This window comes from Mirounga leonina, unplaced genomic scaffold (assembly GCF_011800145.1).
Source record: "Mirounga leonina isolate KUSES-001 unplaced genomic scaffold, KU_Mleo_1.0 Mir_173, whole genome shotgun sequence".
Taxonomy (NCBI): domain Eukaryota; kingdom Metazoa; phylum Chordata; class Mammalia; order Carnivora; family Phocidae; genus Mirounga; species Mirounga leonina.
The window spans coordinates 23784194-23809144 of NW_023270447.1; the positions used below are offsets into that span (position 1 = coordinate 23784194).

At 41.2% G+C, this 24951-nt stretch overlaps 1 protein-coding gene across 6 annotated transcripts in view; it reads left to right on the forward strand.

Moving 5' to 3' along the window:
• Positions 1–17311, forward strand: part of DDAH1 (dimethylarginine dimethylaminohydrolase 1) — a 238556-nt gene extending 221245 nt beyond the window's left edge. For all 6 annotated transcript variants that reach the window (XM_035018134.1, XM_035018130.1, XM_035018131.1 and 3 more), the window contains 2 exons: positions 13292–13435; positions 15657–17311. In XM_035018134.1, the coding sequence (XP_034874025.1) occupies positions 13292–13435; positions 15657–15773 (261 nt within the window). In that variant the 3' untranslated portion in view covers positions 15774–17311. The remainder of the gene's footprint in view (positions 1–13291; positions 13436–15656) is intronic.
• Positions 17312–24951: the final 7640 nt, after the last annotated feature.

A 24951-nucleotide genomic window follows, 5' to 3' on the forward strand; every position in this document is an offset into this window, starting at 1 on the left:
ACAGGTTTTGTGAACCAAGAAAGGAACCTCTGGCCCAGAGTCGGGTAGGGTTAACGTCCCCCAATTATGTGGGCTACACGGGGCAGTGTAGATAATACAAATGAAAAGTGGGGTAGTTACTAAGAAAACAGAGAACAGATGTGGGGGAAGCAACCACAATGTTCACCAGACCTTCAGAAGAGCTAAACCCCGACTTGCTCTTAGGGAGGGAATTGTCTTTGTTTAGGAAAATACAACAGGTCCTTTGGGGTGAAAGGTGCAATCCTTGAAGGCTTGGGGTCAGTAGACAATACAGCAAAAGAGAACACAAAAATGTCCTTTGTTAGAAGCACTAGGAACGGGGAGACAGGGAAATAGAATTTCCATATAATAACACTTTATTTCCATACAATTCACACTCTAGATGTAAAAGAGGGAGTGAGAAGAGGCCTCAGCCACAAGACAGGGTTGTCAAGTCTTTGAAGAACACCAGCATTCGGTATTTGATTTTAAGTGTTCATATTACTGCAACACTCCAACCTGCCAAACCTGAGAAAAACCTATTATCCTATGTGAATAGGGTTTTTTGAGGGAATCAAAGAAAGACTGGAGTCCCTGCCTATGTTGACATGGTTGAAAAGGATAGCACCTGTAAAATAACTATCTCTGAATGGATCTAAATCTCTGGAAGCTGGGGCCAGAGATAACATGAGAATATGAGCTCCCTCCTTCCCCCCCTCCCCACCCTTTACCCCCAAGACAGGTAGAAATTATGGAGAGGGCACAGAATAGTGGTTCTCGATCCTGTCTACGTATTAGAGTCACCTGGGGGGGAATGTTTAAAAAGAAATACTGATGTTTTGTCTTATTCCAGACCAAATAAATTTAAAAAAAATCTCTATGGTTGGGACCCAGAAATCTGTACTTTTTAAAAATCTCCCCAGATGATTTTAGTGTGTAGCCATGGTGGAGAACCACTGGCCTAGGATATTATACAAATCAAAGAATAGAGGTACAAGACATTCTTATTTAGATCTTGAAGAGAAGAGAGACCCCTTAAAGTGGAGGTGGAGGAAGGGATGAGGGAGGAGTTGACATGGTGCCTTCTTGTCCTACTTAAATTCTCTCCACCAAACTAAAACCAGTAGAAAAGCCTGGACTGAGTCAGGAGAGCTAGGATCTAGTCCTTACTTGGCAGTTTACTAACTTTGTATGCTTTAGGCTAAGTCAATTAATTTTTCATCTGTGGGGCGCCTGGGTGGCTCAGTTGGTTAAGCGACTGCCTTCGGCTCAGGTCATGATCCTGGAGTCCCGGGATCGAGTCCCGCATCGGGCTCCCTGCTCCGCGGGGGGTCTGCTTCTCCCTCTGACCCTCCCGACCCTCCCCCCTCTCATGCTCTCTCTCTGTCTCTCTCTCAAATAAATAAATAAAATCTTTAAAAAAAAATTTTTTTTTCATCTGTGAATCTCTGTAAAAGAGAAGTGGACTTGATAATTTCCAAATTCATGCCTAGTTCTCAAACTTATGGTTCTTAGTTATAGAATACTAAGAATATGACATCACTTCCTTAGCTGCTCAGAGTGCTTTATCAACATTCACTGTCTGACACTAGCAAAGACCACATCCAGAAGGAAACCAAGGTTTCCCCCCAACCCCAACGTAACCCCACACAAGAGTAAGCAAGGTGGGGATGGCTGTTTTCTTCTTTAATCATGATTTGGTTGTAGTCATTTACAGGGTATTTCGGTTTCTGGGAAAAGATATATGGGGACAACAGCTGTTTTTTTAAACACTTAGCCCTTTCTTTTCAGGGCTCTTGTTAATTCAGAGGAAGACTAGAAGAGTAAATAGAATACTTATTTGGAAATTTGATTTCTTTCTTTTTATGGTTGTTTTTCCTTCTCCTTCCCATGAATATCTGCTCTTCTCCTAAAATATAAATAAATTTGATGACTTTCTCCTAAAAACAGTGGTTTTCAACCAGAGGCAACTTTGCCCCCCAGGGGACATTTGGTAATGTCTGGAGATATTTTTGTTACAACATGGTGGGTGGGAGAGTGCATGCTCCTGGCATGTAGTACATAGAGACAGGGATGCTGCTAAATATCCTACAATGCACAGGACAGCCCCCATAACAAAGAACGATCTAGCCGAAAATACCAATAGTGCTGAGGTTAAGAAACCCAGTCCTAAAATATGAATGAGATTTGTCAGCCCTGTTTCACAGAAATTTTAATTTCTGAGCATATCACAATTAAGGTGCTTACCCCTGATTAGGGACAGCAGTGACTCCTGAACGTCAGTTCAGTGACTCCTGAACATGCCAGCATGTGTTTTCAGGAGCCAGGAATTAAATAGCTATATACAGTCCCAATGTTTATTAGATTTTTGTGTAACATTATTTTCAGGTATTGGAACTACTTAGTATACATGGACAAAAATTAAATAAATATGAGATGATCACAGAAATTGAGTAACAAGGCCATATGTAATTGCCTTTTATTACCATCCTTTGAGGGAAGTGGAGTTGGGGCCTCTGAACTGCGATATTCAGGCTCCTTTACTGACAAATTCAGTGGGGGTAAACGGATTTTGTTTTAAGTGTGTATATTTTAAAAAAAGATCTGAAGAACTCATATCAAACTTTTAATAGTGGTTACCATAGGGAAAGGGGGAAGAGAGAAGAGTAAGATGGGGCAGAGAGGGGAGAAAGAAGACTTCAATTTTTTTAAATCAGCTTTATTGAAATATAATTTCCATATAATAACACTTTATTTCCATACAATTCACACTCTAGATGTACAATTCAATGAGTTTTGACAATGGTATATGGTTGTTTTAAGTCCATTAGAACTTTAACTTTTCATAGTTGAATCTTATAAGAAGCTTATGTTTCATAATTTTGTTTATAATTAGTTTTTTTGTTTATAATTAAAAACATGTTTTAGAAGAATTGTCTGAAATTATATACTCCTACCTCACCTCATTTTGTAAAAGCTGCTTACAGAGATACATGAAGGATATCAAAATAACCAGAAATAAAAGGGTAAGATGATTTAAAAGTAAAACAATGCTTTAACTTGAAGCCAAGGGGTCCCGGGGTAGTTCAGTCAGTTAAGCATCCGACTCTTGATCTCAGCTCAGGTCTTGATCTCAGGGTCATAAGTTCAAGCCCTATGTTAGGCTCCACACTAGATATGGAGCCTACTTTAAAAAAAAAGATTAATGGGAGCCAAGTTTAAGAATGCAGACCATGGATTCTCATTTCATTCTTTACACATAGGACAATCAGAGTTTAAGCTTCCAGTTAGTCAGTGTGAAAAGGGAAACCCTTTTCACCTTCTTTTGTGTGTTTGAGAGCATCGGTGAAGTTAAGCTCCTATTTAGCAAACCCAGTTTGCCACCGTTCCTTCCAAGAGTCCATGGGTTTCATAAAACCATTGACGGTTAATCCCCAGTTATTATTTGCCCATGAGGACACAAAAGTTATATGAGCCAAATTTTAAAGCTAAAGTTATCCATGGCATTAACTAAGAGGCTGTAGGGCTAGTTAAAGTAACTTTCTGTGAAGAGCCAACTTACACTAACATCTGGGAACTAAGTCTTATAAAATCATGAAGTCTCCTGTGTAGGACTATAGTTTGCTGAAGTCAGCTCCTACCAGCTTACGAGGGCTGATTGTTAAATTTCCAGGTATTTTGGGGTGCCTGGGTGGCTCAGTCAATAGCTATATTGACTGCCTTCAGCTCAGGTCATGACCCCAGGGTCCTGGGATCGAGCCCCACGTCAGGCTTCCTGCTCAACAAAAATCCACAGAATCATTCTGTTGTGAGAATCGGTTGGCAATATGAAATTTACATTCAAGAGTATTGACCATTTTATTATTATTTATAAACTGTGTGCTACCCATCCTTCATATAGGTAAAATTTGTAATAAATTTATGTGGGTATATTATGCATATATTTTCCCCTACATTTACCAGCACACTACTGCCTGGAGCTAAAAACCTCAGAGTACTGAACATACATTAAAGATTTTTTTTTTCTTAACACCTAGGCTAAGATGTAATTGGAGGCCCCAGTGATTTTCTTCATCTCGTTCCGGGGGGTGAGGGAAAGTGCTCTCTTTCATGAGGACAGATTCTTTTTTTTTATTATTTTTTATTTTTTTTTATTTTTAAAGATTTTATTTATTTATTTGACAGAGAGAGAGAGAGGGAACACAAGCAGGGGGAACAGCAGAGGGAGAGGGAGAAGCAGGCTTCCCACAGAGCAAGGAGCCCGATGCGGGGCTCGATCCCAGGACCCCGGGATCATGACCTGAGCCGAAGGCAGACACTTAACCAACTGAGCCACCCAGGCGCCCCTCATGAGGACAGATTCTTCTCTAACCCCAAGTCAACCCTTTCGCAATGGCCAAGTAGGCTGGGCAGAAGATTTTGAATGACTCTAAAGCAAAGCAATCACAGTTATCGTAAAAGAAAATGTAAATGCATGCCCTACTGATGAGATAGCCAAGGAATATTTGCTCATACAGAAAATAAGCACTAATCCATCAATGGTAGGGTCAGACTGAACAGGACTGATCCTGGACATCATTGCAAAGTGTGTGTGTTTGGCCATTTCTCCTCTCTCACTCTGGAGCCTGCTCCTCTTCTTCTCCATCTAAAAGCATTTAAAGGCAAACTTTAAAAAATATATGCAAGTCAGGCACCTGGCTGGCTCAGTCTGTTAAGCGTCTGCCTTCAGCTCAGGTCGTGATCCCAGAGTCCTGGGTCCAGCCCCACATCGGGCTCTCTGCTAAGCAGGGAGTCTGCTTCTCCCTCTCCCTCTACACCTCTCCCCCTGCTCATGCCCTCTCTCTCTCGAATAAATAAATAAAATCTTTAAAAAAATAAATATATATGCATGTCAAATAAGTTGTATCTACAGGAAAAATCAGCCCAAAGGCTGCAAGTTAGTGAGCTCAGAGTCTAGTCTTTCAAGGGATATTGCAGAGGTGGTAGTTGGTGTGACAGGAAAAAAATAGGCATTTGGAGGTTGATGTACCTGAACTTGAATCCTGGGTTTACTGTCTTAACATGTGACCTTGGACAAATTACTAAATTTCTCTGAACTTTGGTTTTCTCATTTGTAAAAATGAGTAAGTGTGAGAAATGAATGCAATAAATAGAAGATAGCTCAATAAAAGCTCCAGTTGTTTCTTGCTGTCAAATGACACAGGGAACCTAGAAGATCCCCAAGCCCCCAGTACCCAAGGGAATTAATTTTTGAAGGTGGGATTAGGGTGCAGGTATCTGGGGAAGCATAGCCAGGGCATGACTTCAATATCTAAGTAGGCAACTAGATATATATCTTGCATACAAAATATATAAACAAGACTGTGGGAGATCTGTTTCTGCCACAGAGCTAGTCTTAGAGAATGCGTGGGCAGGGGTTAGAAGGGAAGTAGGATCCCAGATTTTGCATTTTGGAAGGGGTGCTTTGGTCTAAATTTCTTTCCTCTACACCCCTGAAATTAGAAAATGAAGAGTATGACTCACCCAGAGAGTCTCCCTTGTTCCTCCTGCCTATGCCCTGCTCCCCAGCCCTCCACAGAGCTCAGAGTGGTCCTCTAGTGAGAGGGTAAGAGTTTTTCCCAGCCTTCCACAGAAACTTTTTTTTTTTTTGAGGATTCCTTCCAGAAATGGTTCATGTGCTTTGTGGTTGTAGTTTGAAGGACAGAAGTCTTTCGTCCCCATATTCAGGTGGGCTTTATGATCTGAACAAAAGCAGCAACTCCAAATATGAGAGAGAATTTGTGGAGGAAATGGCAGTTAGCTTCGAAGGGAATATTTGGCATTGAAAGTTGGCCCAGATTTAACTAAAAGGAACCATGTTACTTCATTCTTAGGATCTGTATAGCCCATCAATTCAGAGAGGATGTTTAACAGACAGCCTCTCTCAGGTTCTGTTCATTTTGAGCCGATCCATGGAAAGATCCATAAAAAATGAAAACACAGTAGTTCTAGAATATTATCCATAGCTGTATTGACTCAGCCTTAAAAGGATGGTCTGGGCTTAATGCCTGGTAAATTGTCAGCTCTCAATAAACTCTTGATGGACAGATAAATAAATGAATGAGTAATTTTAGATATACAGTAGCAACAAAAAGTGTGCTTGAGAATCACATATCATATATCTCAATAGAATCTATAATCTGTCCCTTTTAATATTGGCTGTTTTGATATGTTGACATGGGTACATATGTATATTTCATAAGTGATCAATTATGAGAGAGCCAAACATGCTCTGAATATTTCCCAACCATCTCTAAATACCTTCTATGCACCTTTCAGTATTTGACCCATAAAAGTCCTAAACTGTTCTGTGAAACAACATAGCCCAAGAATTTTTGTTTTTTAATAATTGATGTAATACAAAGAAACCATGAGTAACAAGTGGGAGAATGTAGCTGCCTTCCAGCCCTTTGAATGAGAAAATTCCCAGAAATGCTGGGAACTGCCGGAAATGCTTGGTTGTTAATGCAACTAGCCATGCAAATTCTCTTGGGCTGAAAGCCAGACATTTCCCACTCTATTTTGTGACAGCTCCACTCTGGGGAGCAAGGCAGATTCCTCCAAACCAGCAGCTGTGTAACAGACCACGATGATTGGGCCAACATGGTTCTCAGAGCCATTTCCACTCTGCTGTGTGCCTTCTTCATTAAGGGGGTGCCTGTAATGGAAGTGAGGTTGACTTTCTTTTTACTGCTAGCATCCCCTTTGTGTGCCTGTCCTGCCTTAAATTATAGATTGTCATCTCCTAAAGGAAGAGCTTGCAACTAAATTATCTTTGGGTTTCTTTCTCTTTCCCACCTCTTGCTGTCATCGTGCCTAGCCCCAGGGGGGCCCTCCATAGAGAACTGTTGGATTGAACCAAACACTAGTTATGTCCAATCCCAATAATACTTTGTTTTACATAAAGTGGAATAATTCCTTTGGGAAATGGCACAAGTCAGAAATGGCATTTAAAGCAAGGACTTGACTTCTCAGATCTTTCTCTAAAGCTGTGTTGAACTCATGCATATTATCCAGAGTCTAGGGCCTCTCAGGAATTTAGAGTGTCCATAGAGAGTTTAGGTGCTTTCTCCTTTCCATTCGGACTTGGGGCACAATGAGAAGCAGGAATTTGATCCCCTGGGGTTAAAGGAACACTTTACACAGAGCTCTGGAGCAATACACCACCTCCACCCTTTTTTAGGAAAAAATGCTGGCACATAGAACTGAACAGCCAACAGCCACATTCTCAAGATACTTGAAATGATGCTCATCTTTTAACAAAGGCTTCTGTGCATCCACAAAGAGCAAACAAAACCTGCTCCTCCCCTCACTGTGGCTGCATCTTTGTCCTCAGGAGCCTCAGCTCTTTGAGGCAATGCCCTGCCAGGCAGGCCCATGAGCACATCCTCACATCGTCGGTTCCAACAACAGAGGAAAGATGTTAGAGATACGGTCTTCTGAATTTTTTCTATGTGTTCCTCTCCGAATGGTGAGCACTCTGCCTTGTGGATATCCGTGTATTTCCTGAACCCAGCTATAAATAAATGGCAAGCTGTCTTATTTAGACAATAGCAACATATACAAGAAAGGAAAATGATCACTCTCACAGGAAAAGAGAAACCTGTTCTTTGTTGGAGAACACAGAAACTCTTCGTGTTTAGAATAAGCACCTTTGGCTTTTTCAAGAAAAAACAATATATTTTTTGTTTATTACTTATAGTTACCACTTCCTAAATCCTTTTCATTTAGAAAGACTACGCCTGACATAGCTTTTGTATTTTCTCCTTTCCACAGTTACACAGAACCCCTCACTGCTCCAATGGGGCCTGTTCTATTATTAAAAGTCATTTCTCTGGGCACATTTTTTAACCTGTCTTAAAATGATAACCATGGGGCCTTGATAAATTGATTGAAAGACATCTCCTAAGGTGGCTTTGCTAAGACATTTATTTTAAGAATAACTCTCAGTAGAATTTATCGGTGAATTACTTTATCTAGTCCCAATGTTAAATTATTTCCCCGCCAAGGGTATGATAATTCCTTTCTTGTTAACAATGAAAAAAAATGTAAGTATCCTCAAACAGTGCTAGGTTGGTACTAGCTCTGACATTAGTAATTTTAAGAATACTCCCACCAGAAGCTATAAATTATAAATATCAGATCCGGAAAAGTGAGAAATACCAATGAGTGAGGAAAAGCAATGATTACAATTTCAAATAAATGTCATTAACTGAAGAACAGGAAAAACACAGAGGAACCAAAGGGGCAGGATTGTTCACTGAAGGAGCTGAGGGTGGGGGATGGAAGGGAGGGAGCCCAAGTAAATAAAGCACCCCAGTAACGGAAATACACAGTCTCCATTACTCAGAAGAACTGGGCACTTGCCGAAGTAGGACAACCTTGGAGATTTTAATTTGTTCCCTCACTAATAAACAAGCACCGATAACGCTCCTTGATAATACTTCCTCTGGAATGTACAACATTCCATGTTTCTGCTCCTTAGTCACTACCGGACATGCATGAGTCAGACTGAGAGGTGGGGAAGTTGCCAGGCTGCTCATGGGACCACTGAAGGTATAGTCCAGCCCATAGATGTGATCTTGCCATGCTGCTTTCTCTTTCAACTCATCTTACATTAGGAGTGATAGGTGATTTATCTTTGGATAAAGAATGTAGTGAATCATCTGTAGACCATGAATTAAACTGGAAAACCAACTGGCAATTATCTAGTGCTTATGAATGGTGGGAGCAACTAGTCTGAATGTGATGGACCAAAACATGCTGCCCACAATTCTCCCAGTGGCTTAGAAAATTAGGTCAATGGAAAAATTCAGTTTTCTGGGTTTTGTTTTCTTTGTGTCTAAGCTTGGCCAGGTAAGAATGGCTGTACATACCATGTTTTAAGGATCTTTGTCCTACTTAGTAAGCCTACCGAGGTCCTACTTAGTAAGCCCCTGGCCCAGGGAACTGTCTCCTGGTGGTCGGGAAGAAATCTTGAATTTCTCGGGTAAACCCAATCTAATCCACAGGAAGGATGACAGTCAGTTCTAACTGTAAATGAGCAGACTAGCCATCTTGGCCCACCTTCAATAACACATAATAAGTAGAGATTCAGACATATTGGAATCCTATTCCATGCACCCAGAAAGAAACATGCTGGCCAGACTGACCAAGAGTGATTGCTGAAAAGTTTCATAAATCCTAACTTGCATGTTGCATTTAGAGACAGTTCCACTTATATCTTGAAGAAATCCATCTGCTCATTGGGCTTCTGGACCATTTTACTAAATCACAGTTCACAAACTGACAGAGACATATGTATGTTCAGTTCGATATACACAAACTTTTTTCTTTTCTTTCTTTGTTTTAATGCTTTCAGGTGCTACAAACTGTCTAGTTTGCCCCAGGTCCACCACTCCCTATTATGTTACATCCAAAATCATTTGGGTGAGAACCACAGAGTGTAGTGTCCTATTGTACAGCATAAGGAAAAAGCCAAACATTGGCCTCACTGATTTAGCCCCATTCATATTAATTAATGAATTGTATTTCTTTTTCCGGATGAAGACCATACCATGTTTTTATATATGCAGTTGTTCACATATATAAATTGTGAACATCTCAGTGTACTCTTGATGTTGGCTATATCCTTTGAAAGGAGTGAAAAAGGGGTGCCTGGGTGGCTCAATCAGTTAAGTGTCTGCTTTTGGCTCGGGTCATGATCCAAGGGTCCTGGGATGGAGCTCCGCATCGGGCTCCCTGCTCAGCACACAGTCTGCTTCTCCCTCTCCCTTTGCCCCTCCCCCTGCTCATGCTCTTTCTCTCAAATAAATAAAATCTCTTAAAAAAAGAAGAAGAAAGGAGTGAAGAAATGAATCAATTAGTTGCAAGCATATTTTAATTACCTGCTAGATGCCAAATGACTTGCAAGAAACAAAGAGGGAAGGGTGCACATTTATTACATATTTAATAAGTACTGGGAACTTGTGCTAAGCACTGCACAGACATAATCTGTTTTGCTTTTTTTTTTTAAATAATCTTCACGGGCACCTGGGTGGTTCAGTCGGTTAAACATCTGACTCTTGAATTCAGCTCAGGTCTTGATCTCAGGGTCGTGAGTTCAAGCCCCGCTTTGGGCTCCATGCTGGGCATGGAGCCTACTTTAAAAAATAAAATAAAATAATCTTCAGAGTTACTCTATGAGAAATAGGTATGACACTGTCATCCCATTCTATAGCTGAGGAAATTGAGGCTTGGAGAGCTTGCTCAAGGTCACACAGTGTATAGCAGAGCAAGGTTTCAGACCTAGCTCTTTCTGATTGCAGATAGAAACCCTTATTTGTCTGGTCATGCTGCCATAAAATACTAATAGCTTATTAAGTGTGTATTTCTGTGTCTTATTATATATATTATCTTCATTTAACTTTCACAATAAGTATATGAAAGACTATTATTATCCCAGTTTTATAGTGAGAAAACCAAGAAGTCAAAAAAAACAAAAAAAGCTTAAATTTACATAACTAATAAAGGCTAGAGCTGTGACTCAAACCCAGGTCTTACTCCAGAGTTAATGGTCTAATGTGCCCCCTTCCACACAATGGAAGCTACTATTAATATGTTTTAAAAGCAGCCAAAAAGAAAGTCTGCATAAGATGTATTTATATAGCAATTCATAATAGAAGAAAGCTACTTGGATATGGATTTTTTTTTTTCTCGTAAGCCTCTACCTAGTATTTCTGGGCATATCCATTTTATAAAGAGGGCTAAGTTGAATGTGTTTTTAATTTTCTTAGAGCAGCTACTCTTTAGGAATGTCTTTCACTTCTTAAATGTCCACATATTCAAGTAGATCTAAGGTTTCTCCATCAGGGCTCTACAGAAGAACCACCATTGCAGGTGATACCCTCTACGGGCCTATCCCTTTAGGGAACAATTTAAGAAGTACAAGACAGATGTCCAGCCAAGTCCTGTAGCTACACCAAAATGTAGCATGTCATAATAGGATTACATATGAAAGAAGAGTGAATGATACCACAAGAGAATAAATTATAAGTACCAAATGAGTGCAAAAAAGTAGATGTTATAGTAGTTTATAGGAGAGCAAGATCTGCCGCAGCTCTGGAGGTCAAGAAAGAGGGCAAAGTAAGATGATTAAAAAAGAAGGTTTTGAGTTGTCCAGATATGGTTTTAAATCTACCTATATGACTTTGAGCAAGTAAGTTATTTGATCTCTCTCAGAGATCTGTAAAATGGGAATTTTGAGATTAGATAATAAATTTTAAATGTTTCCCACGGTGCCCTGTTTCTTCATATTGTATAATTGTTTGCCAGTCTCCTCCATTAGGCTGTAACCTCCTCAAAAACTGGATCTGTGTCCCGCTCATCTTTGTGTCTCTCAGCCTTTGGTACAGTGTTTAAGCTCATCCCCATGCCTGATGTTTCTTTCTGTGCGAAGGATATTCCATTATCAGATTACTCCTGCCCTCTCCGGGCTTTTACATAGTCCACATGAGGAGAAGTGAATCGACTACTTGACTGGAGGAGAAGTGAATGGTTTACTTGACTGGTGAGTCAGGAAGAGCTCACTCTATGCCACTCTCCATGTTCTCTTTGGAATGAATTTTCTACAGGAGCATACAGGCTCTTGCACTCTTCTATACTGGGAGTCTTACTGTCCAGTGCTGCCACCACTGAGTGGGCAAGCCTACCTATTTCTGAGGTTTAGTAATATAAAGCACATTTCCATACAGATACTGAAGAGTACAGGGAGACCTGGTTGGAAAGGTAGATTCAAACCAGATTATGGAAAAGATCTTGTTATGACTTTATGGCATGGCATTTCAGCAAATTCCTTAAAATGTATGGATATTGATAAAGAATGGAAAGAGTCTACATAACTAAGCCCAAAATATATTTGGGCTTTGTTTGTTTGTCTGTTTTTGGTGTTTGGATATTTTTATAGTGAGGGATGGGTGGTTGATTTGGGGGGTTTTGTTTTGATTGTGTTGAGATAAGGATAAGGTGTCAGCTTTTTAAAATTTTGTACAGAATTCACTTTGGGGTTTTTTTAAAGTTATTATATATGAAGGCATTAATAAACCCATCATTTGATGAATAGACCTGTTAAATTAGGTGGGGTTTTTTTTTTAATTTTTATTTATTTGACAGAGCTAGAGAGAGAGACAGCAAGAGAGGGAACACAAGCAGGGAGAGTGGGAGAGGGAGAAACAGGCTTCCTGCTGAGCAGGGAGCCCGATGCAGGGCTCAATCCCAGGACCCTGGGATCATGACCCGAGCTGAAGGCAGACGCTTAATGACTGAGCCACCCAGGTGCCCCCATTTTTTTGTTTTTTTTTTAACCAAGTGTGGTCTGGGACCATCTGCCTCAGAAATACCTGGAGAGCTTTAGAATACAAATTTCTATGCCTCACTGCAGATCTGCCTGATCAGAATCCTTGGGGTTGAGGCCTAGGAATATGAGTTTAACATTCTCCTCAAGTGATTTTTATGCTTATTGTATTAAGGGCATCACCTGCCAACAGACAGGCTAATTCAATTTAAGTGTATCTATAAGAGGAAATTGTGTGTGTGTGTGTGTGTGTGTGTGGTTATTGCTAAATCAGATTATTGACCAGAATGATTACCACTATAGTCCCTTTTTCCTGTAGACCAGGGCAGTCCTGCTTACTCAGCCAAGGATGTCATCAAAACCCCAGCTGGGCCTTTTGTATATGTCCATTTCACGTCTCACTGAGAGGTCTTATGAACAAAAACTAGAAAAATTATAGACAGTTTTAAAACCTTTTTAAATTTACAGACAGGGCACGTGGGTGGCTCATTCGTTAAGCGTCTGCCTTCGGCTCAGGTCATGATCCCAGGGTCCTGGGATCAAGCCCCGCATCGGGCTCCCTGCTCAGCGGGAAGCCTGCTTCTCCCTCTCCCAACTCCCCCTGCTTGTGGTCCCTCTCTCGCTGTGTCTCTCTCTGTCAAAAAATAAATAAAATCTTTAAAAAAATAAAATAAATTTACAGACAAACACACACTTTCAAAAAAAAAAAAAAAAACAAGAAGAACATTTGCAGTTCTTCCAAAGAATCCTAGCTTCATGGAGTTTTCCTCTTGGGAGTCTAAATGACTAGAGGAAATAGGCAGGAACTTCACAGGAACATTCTTAGGCATCCATTGCAAGCTTATACCCACACGCTGCCTTCCTTCTGTTTGAAAGTGTGGGGAAATGCTCTGCTTAAGCCTGCTTTGTTTCTCTGTATAGATCATGCAACAGATGAGTGACCACCGCTATGACAAACTCACTGTGCCTGATGATGTGGCCGCCAACTGTATATACCTAAATATCCCCAGCAAAGGCCACGTCTTACTACACCGCACCCCAGAAGAATATCCAGAAAGTGCAAAGGTAAAAAAACATCCTTCCTGGCCACTGCAGCTGCGTAGTCCTCTCCGTGACAGTCTTCCTGCCTGGGGATTTTTTTCATGATGGACTGACAAATAACAGGGACTTCCTTTTCCTCTATACAGGTCAAATCATTATGAAAGCAGAGAGGATACTATAATTTTAGGGCACAAGGAAAGTTAATTTAACTCACTCTTCTCATTCATGTCACTGATCGCGAATGCATGCACAATAATTGAGGTGATCATGCCTGGTATTCAAAACTTTTCAAATAAGTACTTAGATCTCCCAAGTCTATGCTGCAGTTCTGATTACATGTATCTCCCCACACTTAGATACTCACTAGGCATAGAGACCTACAATTAGATGGTCAACTGTGTCATTGTTTTCTGACGAATCTGAGCTGCCCTTCGTCAGAAAGGCATTTGTTTTTTAACGACAGAGAAGTGTGAATGATGCAAAGAGGTGGGTGCTCATTGTCAGGGCTGCAAAAAGGGGGCTTTTGGCTGTGCATCTCAGGTAGTGAAGGATCAGAAAGAGCAAAAAAGATGATATACTTGCCATCAGGCACCTGTCCCTCTAAGACCTTCTGCATTTGTGCCCCAACACAGGAATTGTCCCCAGATATGGAACTCTTTCCTGGTCTAAGAAGATGTTCCTTGTCCTTCCGGGCACTCTGCCAGTCTCTTCTGCACACGCAGACATAGCAGCGCTCATCCATAGACCCTCCAAGTGTCCATATCTGTTTCAGATCTTCATCTCTGCCCAGAGGAATCATATGCTTACACTCAGCATTACAGAAGAGCCTTTAATAGCCACTGATTTTTTTATTTATGTATCTTAAAAATTATAATTTATCTTTAAAAATTTTAGAAAATATTTTGGCCACCTTTCAGATATGTGATATTGTGTAAGCACTATGCTTATCTTCTGAATCAGTCATCTTCTTAGCAGATAAAAAGAAAAGGGTGGGGAGATACATAGATAATTTCTCTGTTTCCATGGCTGAAAGTGTGAACCTGAGGAAAATAGAGGACCCCTGACCCCAGAACGGGGCTTAACCAGCTCTCAGATGAATAGAGGGTCTCATACGTTATTGTGCATTAGGATTGTTAAAAATGCAGCTTCCTAGACCCCCACCCTAGAATCTGCAATTTCAACAAGCACCCGGGTCACAGAACTCACTTGGAGAAACACAGCTCTGGACCGTTCATTCTTCTCCAGCCACACTGATCCTCTGACGACCAGATGATGATTAACTGCTTTGGATTCAGCCCTGTGTCTATCTACAGTAACGATGATAACATCCACGTTCACCGAGACTTCCCCTGCGCCAGGCACTGGGCCAAGCCCGGTGTGTGCATTATCTTAGTTATACCCCACAGCAGCCCTGTGGGGGCGCTCTTGTTAACTCTGATTTTACCGAATAGTAATCCAAGGCTAAGAGTGCGGCATCTGGCACTTGGCTGAAGTCACATTTTAGGTGGTGAGTTGACAGAACTAGGTTTGGAGCCCAGCTCTGGCTCCAGCACTCTTAATTAGCCACTGTAGTGAATTTTAAGGAACAAAGTGCTTCCTAAAGAAGCATGGCAGATTGTTTTTTAGACAGTGTTTTTCAAGTGATTTTGTATTTTTTAAAAAATGTGCTTTATTTGATCATCAGAGAAACATCTGTGGCCTGTTAATTCGAAGTTTGGACACATGCTTTCTATTAGTGTCAAAAGATGCTGTAAAATTCACACCTGTAATTTAAAAGCAGTTTGACCTGAAATGATTCACTTAAAGTCTATTTTGTCAAGTTCTTCCAGTGGTGTTGGAAGGAAAGAGACCTTACAGTACAGTTGAGGGGGTTTTAAAGTGTGGCGAGGAAGGATTCTCAGACTGAAAACACCACCACTAGCTCTCCCATTATCACTCAACGTTCCTGTGACAACGGCAGAGTGAAGTCATCTCTCGTGACAACCACATTTTTGACACATCTCTGGCTTTGAGGTTAAAGCATAGAGCTCGTGGTTAACCAGTGCCGCCTGCTCCGTTGGTATGGCTGGGGGCACGTGTGGTCTCTAGACTGCATGCACGTCTTGGGGTTCAACAGCTGAGAAGCCTGAACTCGAAAGCCAAATGCATTTTCACACTAGGCGAGGAGGTGGGGGGGAGTGGCAGGGATGAGACAGAGGCGGAAACATAATCCTTCTGCTTTACCTTTCCTTGATTCCTGCTGCAGGTTTATGAAAAGCTGAAGGACCATATGCTGATCCCCGTGAGCCATTCTGAACTGGAAAAGGTGGACGGGCTGCTCACATGCAGCTCGATTTTAATTAACAAGAAGGTAGACTCCTGAGTCGAAGTCCCCCCCCCCCCCCCCCCCCCCCGCCCCATAGCCGGCAATACCGCACTCACAAGGCCGATGACTGTCCTGCTCCTGTCGTGTTCATTGACAATCTGCTGCGCCACTATGCTGTTAACACTGGTTTACGAAAGTCTCCTAAGTTTGCTTCGCTCTGCACCCTCCCCTTCCTCCCCTTGCGGTGGTACCTAAACTGTGGGTTTTGCTAAATGAATTAAGCAATCTAGAAAATATAGAGCTAATGAATTATTGAACTGTGATTAATAATAGTAAAGAAACACTCATTTCAGTGTTTGTATTATCAGTGTGAATATATATATGCTGCTTAGTTGCCAATATATGCTAAAGAATGTCTTCTTGATCAGTCAGATAGGCCAGGGTTGTTTTTTTGGTTTGTTTTTTTCCTCTCTGTATCGGTAGTCATCTTTGGTTCCTGTGAAATTCCCTGGTCCCTGGCTTCCCTCCTTTTCCTTCCTTTTTTTCATCTGAACTCTGGAAATTTCGTCGCCAGTTACTTTCTTTTGCCTTTCTTCACTTCGATTACCTTGGGTAAAATCCACAGTCTTGCCTTCTGGATACCTTCCTGCAGGTCCCTCCTGTCTGCCACATTAGCCTCCTCTGGCCCATGGCTACATCTTCAGCCACCACCCTCACTCTCCCCAGGAAGGGCAAACGGGTCCCTCAACAGAAGTGTGACCAAAATCAGAACGGCTATTTGGGGGAGAGTTAACCAGGCAGAGGCATATCCTGATGGGGTTTGTCCCAGAGATCTGAATTCCAGAAGAAGTAGGGTACCACACCTAGGAAGGTAAATTCAGCTCCAGAGGGTTACTAGAGATCATAGATCAAGAAGCTTGGAAACACCCCATGGGTACATCTCAGAAAGTCCTTAAGTCACATTCCATGAATTTTTGCTTTATTACTGACCATTTATAGACCTTGGGAAATAGTCTTATTTTTTCCCTCAGCTCATTTCTCTTCCCACCCCCACTCATCGTGACTCACCCTACTTCCAGCCTTCTACCCCCTGCAATTATCCTGGTCTAGCAAAGTTACTGCTTTCAAAAGGCACAGTGCATCTACAAATGATTATTGATGGTCTAGTGAGAGCCAGATGAAGCATGTTCAGGAAGTGATCAGCTTGGTGCTTGAAACCGCAGACAAAGGACAATTCCACTTTAAAATATCTATGAATATATACTGTGGAATTCAATTAAAATTTCTGTCCTCTCTAGCTTTTAAATTACACAACCTGACACTGATGCTAGTCTCTTACAAAGAACAATGCCACAGTGAAGGGAGAGATCATTGTCTTTTACTTAAACCTGGAAGAATCAGCCTTTTAGCAGGCCAGGGAAATGGTACTTTCCAAGGAATGGTGACTGATTGAGGCATGTTATCAAACTTCCTAGTCATCTCCACCTTTCCTGTATTGCCTGTAGCTTGTTGTTCAAGATTAACAATCAGGGAGATTAAGGAATATGACTTCAAGGCTTGCTCTGCTTACCTGTGTGTTTCTTTTTTTCTTTTTTTCTTTTTTTTTTTTTAAGATTTATTTATCTGAGAGAGAGTGCATGGGTGTGGGGGGGGGAGGGGTAGAGAGAGAATCTCAAGCAGACTCCCCGCTGAGTGTGGAGCCTGACCTGGGGCTTGATGTCATGACCCTGAGATCATGACCTGAGCCGAAATCAAGAGTCAGACACTTAACCGACTGAGCCACCCAGGCGCCCCTTACCTATGTATTTCTAACCAAACATTTCTTATGTTTGGTGACCAAGATACAATTCCCTCCATTCATATCTCTCCTTAGCAAATGGAAGTGATAAACCTCTGAGAAAACCAAGACATCCTTAGCCACCACCTATCTTTTTCATTTATTTGATGATTTTATGCCAGAATTTGAAGAAATTCCTGCTCCTCCTTTTTGCTTAACTGCAAAATGCAGATATCTTAGTTACAGCATCCTATGAATGAACCATATCTTGGTCACTGTCTTATTTCAAAGTGTCTCATCATGGGTGAAGAGTGTGTTTTTACCAGAGAGAAAACGATTGTTACCCACATGGTCTAGTCAATAAGGAAAAATTGTCCTCTACGATTATGGTTGCCCTTTTGGGTTAAATCTGGCCCTGTGCTGGCAAAAGCAGAACTTCTCCCTGGGAGAGTCCAACATCTCAAAAACAACCTCGGGAAAGTTAACGCAGTCAGCCACCTTAGGATTACTATTAAAGCTAAGTGGCATATAATTTTCAATATATTTACTTCTATCATCCCAAATTGAAGAACTATATTTAGTCAATTGCAAGTGAATCGATTTTTCTTTTGAACAATTTGTCCTATAGAAGGCTCTTTTTCACTTTTTCTTTCCTTTGCTTCTTTCCCTCTTTGCTCCTCTGTCTCAAGAAATCACTTAGTATCTATGTGCCTCTTCCACAGAATTGTTTTGTCTGCTATGTCACTAAGACTGTCTTCTTTGTACTCCCTGTGATATGACAGTGTGAAAAGCCAAAATATCTGCAGCATAGTAGTAGTATTTTTTGATGTTCTCATCAGCATAACGTTATCTTTGCAGAGGAACGATGACCCGTTACATAGGTTCCCCTCGAGTCCATTATGATTTATAAGGATAAATAAACTAACACAAGCTGCTCTTTGACATTATAAAGACATTAGGAATGGTATTAAAGTAAGGAAAAGTTGAGTCTGAATTACTGGGGTAGTAAGATTCAATCTAACAGGGGCAATATAGAGAAAGTACATTATTTAGCATTATCTCTTCAACTATAATGGATTGCTATAGAAATCAGCAGGCAGATCTATAATGTGTATTGATTGCTCTTTAAGCTACTGTGAACAGATTACTAAGGCTATCTCTTCATCTCTAAAGGGGAAATAGTCTATAGATGAATAATGTGACTTATATAGAGTTGCATGTTAAAATTCATAATTATTTACTCTTTAACATTCTACAGAATTTAGCCTTGGTCTCAACATGGTGTTAGACTTGTGCATTTTGTTTTACTGATCATCACATTGCAGCCAATGTACGATTATCCACTCTGTGTACCAAAACCAGTCTTGCCTTTCATGACCCTCTAGTCCAGAGAAGTTCTGCACTGATTTTAATCTCTTGCTGTCCTGATGCTACAAGTATACCAATCATGATGGAATAAAGTGTGAATTATACTATGACCAACAGCACATGTCTCTTTTTTTGCAACAGAAACTGCTCTAGGAAATGCAGTCACCATCGCTTTGCTGTCAGAGATGGGAAGTTTTCTCTGTTGTCCCATAATTAGAAATACTGTGCCTGTAAATCAACTGCCATCAAAAGCTTGGATTAAAATGATACCTGAAGTGATGCTTCATACTGCAAGCACTTAAAAAGCGTGCATGACACCCATGCGAGGTCAAGAGGTCTTGATTTCACCTGTGCTCCTCCTTGGAGGCTTCTTTTTTCCCTTTTGCTCCTAACTGTGGTCAGCACATTATATGGCTCAGTCGTGGAAGCAGTGGAACAGGTTTTCTCTCATTCATGCAAGAGTTTGGTTGTGGTTTTTGTTTGTTTGTTTTACAGTAAGCATCTGTTAGGACATTTGAAGATTTTTTTAATGAGTCTTTTTTTATTTCCAACCATTTTTTTCTAGCTGAAAGCAGCTTTATTGTTTTCCTTTTCTGATTGTAAAAATAATTGCTCACCATAAAAATAAAATTCAAATAATACAGAAGCAACTATAAAAACAAAAGTAAAGAAAAAAAATTACCCCAAATTTCATCACAAAGAGATGCCATTGTTAACATTTTGAAGACTATCCATCCATCTATGAGTAGATACAGATATAAATGTGGAATAATTTTACATCATCATGCTGTTCTATAGCTTGCTTCCTTTACTTAGCAATAGATTGCAGGCATCTCTCCATGTCAATAAATAGAGATCTACATCATCAATTTTAACAACCCTGAATATTCCATGATACAGTTGTCGAAGCAGCTCTTTCTAATTTATATGGAGTGTTAGATCACAGATGTTCAGTATGCCCATGTTGCTAGTAGCCTGGGGTCTTCAAACTGTCAAAAATGTGCTGATTATGAGGCTTCACACATACCCAGAGTTAGTTCAATCTGGTGTCTTCTTATGGAAACTGAATGGTACGTGCAAATGCTCACTAGAAGCACAGACTACTATTAAAATTCCTTAAAGAGGTCGTTGATCTATTCATACCTTCTCAGTTGATGTTGCATTAATTAGTTCTCCCTTATTCAAGCCAGCACTGAAAGGGGCACAGAAGCTAAAAAAAAAAAAAAAAAAGCCAACTACCACCCCTGCACACCTGCCCTGGGCCCCCTTAGGCAATGGAACCCTCCACCTAAGTGCCAGAGTATTTACTCCTCACAGAAGAGAATGGAGACACTTTTTGAAGGAAGAGTTGGCAGGGTTTCCGTGACTGATCTTTCTCCCAGCCTTCCAGAAGGATGGCGGAAGGTAAGAAGGAGAAAAATCCCCTCTCGTGACAAACTGCAGATTCTGGAAATGGGACTTTTGCTGAATGAATAATGCTGGTCAACAATAGTTTTAGACGGGTGAGCACATGTTTAACAGGCTCTAGGGTACTGCTCCTGTCTTTCCAGAGCTGGCAGTCTGGGAGGGGCTTGGAAGGAAGACTACACAAGATTACAAATGATTACAACACAAGAGAAGGTAAGGTAAGAACTTAAAAGAACAGCACTGTGGTGGTTCCCAAGAAGGGGAAACCTGATGGAGGAACCTGGGCTTGATCGCCTTGGAAGAACTGCCCTGGCTTCAGTAGGCCAAGATAGGAGGTCAGGCCTTTGAGGCGGAGGAAACAGCATGAGCACAGGCATGAAGGTGGTAGAGCATAGCGAACACTTCAGAAGTGTCCATCATGGACCAGTTAACGCTACTAGACTCTGGGGGTACAATGGTGACAGGACCTGCTTTCCTGGAATTTACATCCACAGAGGAAGATAGACATTAAACAAGCTATGGCATGTGCAGTGAACATTTGGAAAGAGAATGGGGTGCTCAGAGCAGATGACAGGGGCAAGCAAGTGGGTTTGTTTGGCTGACACATGGGGAAATATAAGAGCACAGCGAGATGATGTAGGTTGGGATGTCAACAGTCTGGCCTGCTAAGATAGGATATTAGGACTGAATTTGGCAGTCTGTGAGGATCTCCTGAAGACTTTGGGGTCAGGGAGTGAAATTACTGGAGCTTGATATGGCAGCATTGTATAGGATGATGGGAACTGAGACTGGCGTTTCTCTAAGTTTAATTTCCCCTAGTTTACTTTGTCATTTAAACATCTCTTCTTATCTCCAAAATGGAGCCTGAAAGCTGGGCAATTATCTCTCTCTCTCTCTCTCTCTATATATATATATATTTTTTTTTTTCTCTTCCTCTCTCTCTCTCTCCTGAAAAACAAATTAATAACACCTTTCCCTCCCAACTCCAAAGGGACCTTTTCAACACGAATGAGATGAAAGGACTGAAGACTTCTTTGGAAGAAAGGTATAATGTAAATATCATTATCATCATTATCCTCATTAACTCCTATCACAGCAAGTCAGGATCCCATCAAAATGTCATCTTCTATTTGAAACATCAATCACCACTCCAGAAATAACTCAAGATTTTCATCATTGATGCCTCTAAGCTAGCCTGACAGCTTCCAAGATGAATTCACAGGTTTCCTTGGTAGCCGACACGGCTGTTCCGAAGACATACTTGCATTAGGGAACTGTTGGTAAGTCGGAATTTTCCCCAACTCCCTTCCCCCTCCAAACACTCATTTCTAACTCAGTGAAAGCTGGTCACTTATAGCACAAGATAACTGGGGTTATCAGGCTTTTAGGAGAATGTGTAAGAGCCAAATATGTTACTGTCACTATAAATAAATAAAAGATTCAAACCAGTATGCCAGCTAACCTCTTGGTAAAATATAGCTTGGACTGGCTTGTGACATGAATGCCTACAAGTAATGATTGGTCTCTAGGTCTTGGGAAGCCCCCTCTATTTATAAATAGAAAGTTTAGTCATCTGGCTATGAATACAAAGAAAGAGCTTGAGTGAATTAACAAAAACCTAAGAAGGTAGCTTGCTTTTTCCTACAGTTAAACTTTAAAAATAATTTTTTAAGTTCCTGCTCATGGACAAGGAAACTTATTGATTAGCTAGGAAGGACTTTGGGACAGAACTCAGAGGATAACAGCTTCAAATTAAATTAGGAAACCATGTGCTATGTGTTGAAATTCCCCACTATCCCTCAAGGGTACAAAGACTACATATTTCATATTGAGGCAGAAAAGGTTCAGGAAACAAACAAGTTCTGATTCTAAGCAACAGTCAAGCTATGTAGAAATGTTACCTCTTCTGCCTCTGGAAAGAGCTTGTGGAATAAACAGATTCATGGATCCAACAGAGGCATCAAATTCCAGGGCAGGATATGAACAAAATCATCTGTTTTGTTTACGTGGGACCCATGTGAGCATATGAGGTCCCCTAGAGTTAATGCTAGGACAGCAACATGGGGCTTGCTTCCTTTCTAGGCTTGATTATAATTGGGAGAGACTGAAGGAACATTGTTATCATGGAAGGATGGTAACAAGGAGTTTATCTGATAGGAAATAGAATTCACCCCCCCCCCCCCGCTTTAGATCAAATAAAGAGATTTTAATGATGGTCTGTGTCAAAGATATGCATGTTGAGGGTACAAACAAGGGTGGTGATACCCCAAAACCAGCTGTCAGCCGCACCCCTAGGCCCAGCAGGACAAGGACAGGAAATCATGCTACTGCATCTGATACAGAGAAAGGACCACAGCTCCAGGCCGAGACCAGATTCCAGAACAGGGAAATATACCTCAGCCTCTCTCTTCCCACTCTCTGATCTGCTGGTGCTCCCCACTGACTGAACACAATGGCCAGATGGCTAGTGGGGGAGCCCAGGCAATGCCTTCTTCAGAGGGGAACCTCCTGAGCCATGGAGCTGGCAGAGAAGGGCAGAGAAAGGAGCTGGAGGGGGTAGAGGATAATCACAATGCCACTATGAAAATGAGCTCTTAGCCCTCCGGGGAGTGGCTGTCGCCAACTCTTCTCTCAAGGTTGGCCTTTAAATCATATTTCTTGGCGAACTCCTTAGGCACATGCCAGTTCCATGATCTGGTTCTCCCTCTCTGAATATCAGAAAATGATTGGAGCAGAATCAACAGTAGGACATGAGTCTGCAGTGCCAGCGGGTAAGAGAACATCACATTCCAGACCCATGAGTCCTGGACCTCTTTAGTAAGCACTATGTTAATTCTAAAATTAGAGCAATCTCTGGGGCACCTGGTGTTCAAAAACAGCTAAGTGCCTTTTTACAGCATGCTCATGACCTGCTGGTGACATAAAGTTGTTTAGGATTCCACAGAACCTATTTTCTCTGTTTCCCCTTTTGTTTGTACACACAGCCAATCCCACTAGGCAAAAGCTGTGTTTGGTTTTACATGGTTATGTTGTTCATGGGGATAATATTCAGTCTGAACTCATCCGGTTAGTTCTCCATTCCTGGAGGTGTTCAAGCAGAGACTCAAGGACCACAAGCAAGAGTGGTTGTGGAGATTGCTGTAGGGGGTAAAATCTGATCTAGATAACATCTAATGTCCTTTACCACCCTGCAGTTCTATGATTAGGTATTTGTGCTGTTCTGATTCCCAGGGGATTTCCTTCCCACTCTGGGCCCCACCACCCCAGGCTCTATATGAACATTGTTCTCATCTAGTAAATAACAATACTAAGAGTTCCACTTCCAGCATGATCACAGGAAGAGATCTGTGGACTGACTCTCCAGCAACACTGATGGACATTTTTTTTGATGAGTCATTTTTTCCAGGTTTATTCAGGTATAAGTGCCAAAATTGTAGTGTATTTGCACTGTACAGCATGGTAATTGGATATACATATACATAATGAAATGATTCCCACAATCTAGTTAAGTTAGTTAAGTAATCAATTACTTTTACATAAATAATATTTTTTAGTGAAATACTCAAGGTCAGCCCTTTTAGCCAGTATCAAGTATACAATACAGTATTATTAACTACAGTTCCCAATCTGTACACTCGATTTTTTTTTTTGAAGTACAGTTGACACAGATTTTTTTTTAAAGAAACATTTAGAGCCTCTGGAATTGGTTGTATGCGCATTCATCAAGTGAAGAAACAGTCAAGAAAATCTTCTGAACTTATTAAGATCAGTGAGAACCTGTGGTATTTGCACCCTTCTTCCTTCCCTCTCAGCTCGGTGAGAGAGACCTCCACTCCAGACTGAGAGCTGAGAACACAGAGCCCTCTCTCCCCACAGGTGAGAGGAGAGACGTCTCCATTGTTCATTCTGCCCCCAGCCACCTGTTGCTGAGACTAAATTCTGGGCAAGTGTGTCTGAAAAGTGGGGCTCCCCTCTTCCACCCAGCCTCACTTGTATGGGACGGAGGCTCTTTGAGACACTTTGATCACTGCACCAAGAAGAATATGGGGCCCTGAACACCCTTCCCCTAGCTCATGGGATGGGGGTTCTAGCCAGAAGAGGCAAGCCAAAAGGACCTGAGGCTACAGTCTCCCCTTCAACTAACATTCACCAGCTACAGCAAAGACATCACTTTAGGAGGAGCTCACCATTTTCCCTGCCCCCAGCTACAGAACCAAGCCTCAGATTTTGCCCCGGGGGAGAAGCAGGCTACAGAACAAAGAGCTTCAAATTCCTCACCCAAGAATTGACTTCATTTGCAACTGTAGTGTAAAGAAGTTCAAGTCTAAAGGTGCTCTCAGAAACAGTGGAGGTTGTAATGAAAAGCAATTAGGAAAAGATTGGTAGATTAGGCTAAACTTTAGGCAGCCAGCTTGAAAAAGGAAGAAGTAAAACTACCCCTGTTGACACCTAACATGATCTTCTATATATAAAATCCTGAGGAATCCACTAAAAAATAATTAAACCTAATAAAAAGAGTTCACAAGGTTTTAGGATACAAGACCAATATCAAAAAATCAATTGCATTTCTATATACTTGCAATGAACAATCTGAAAGTGAAATTAAGAAAAACAATTCCACTTACAATAACATCAGAAAGAATAAAATATTTAGGAATAAATTTAATAGAAGTGCAAAGCTAA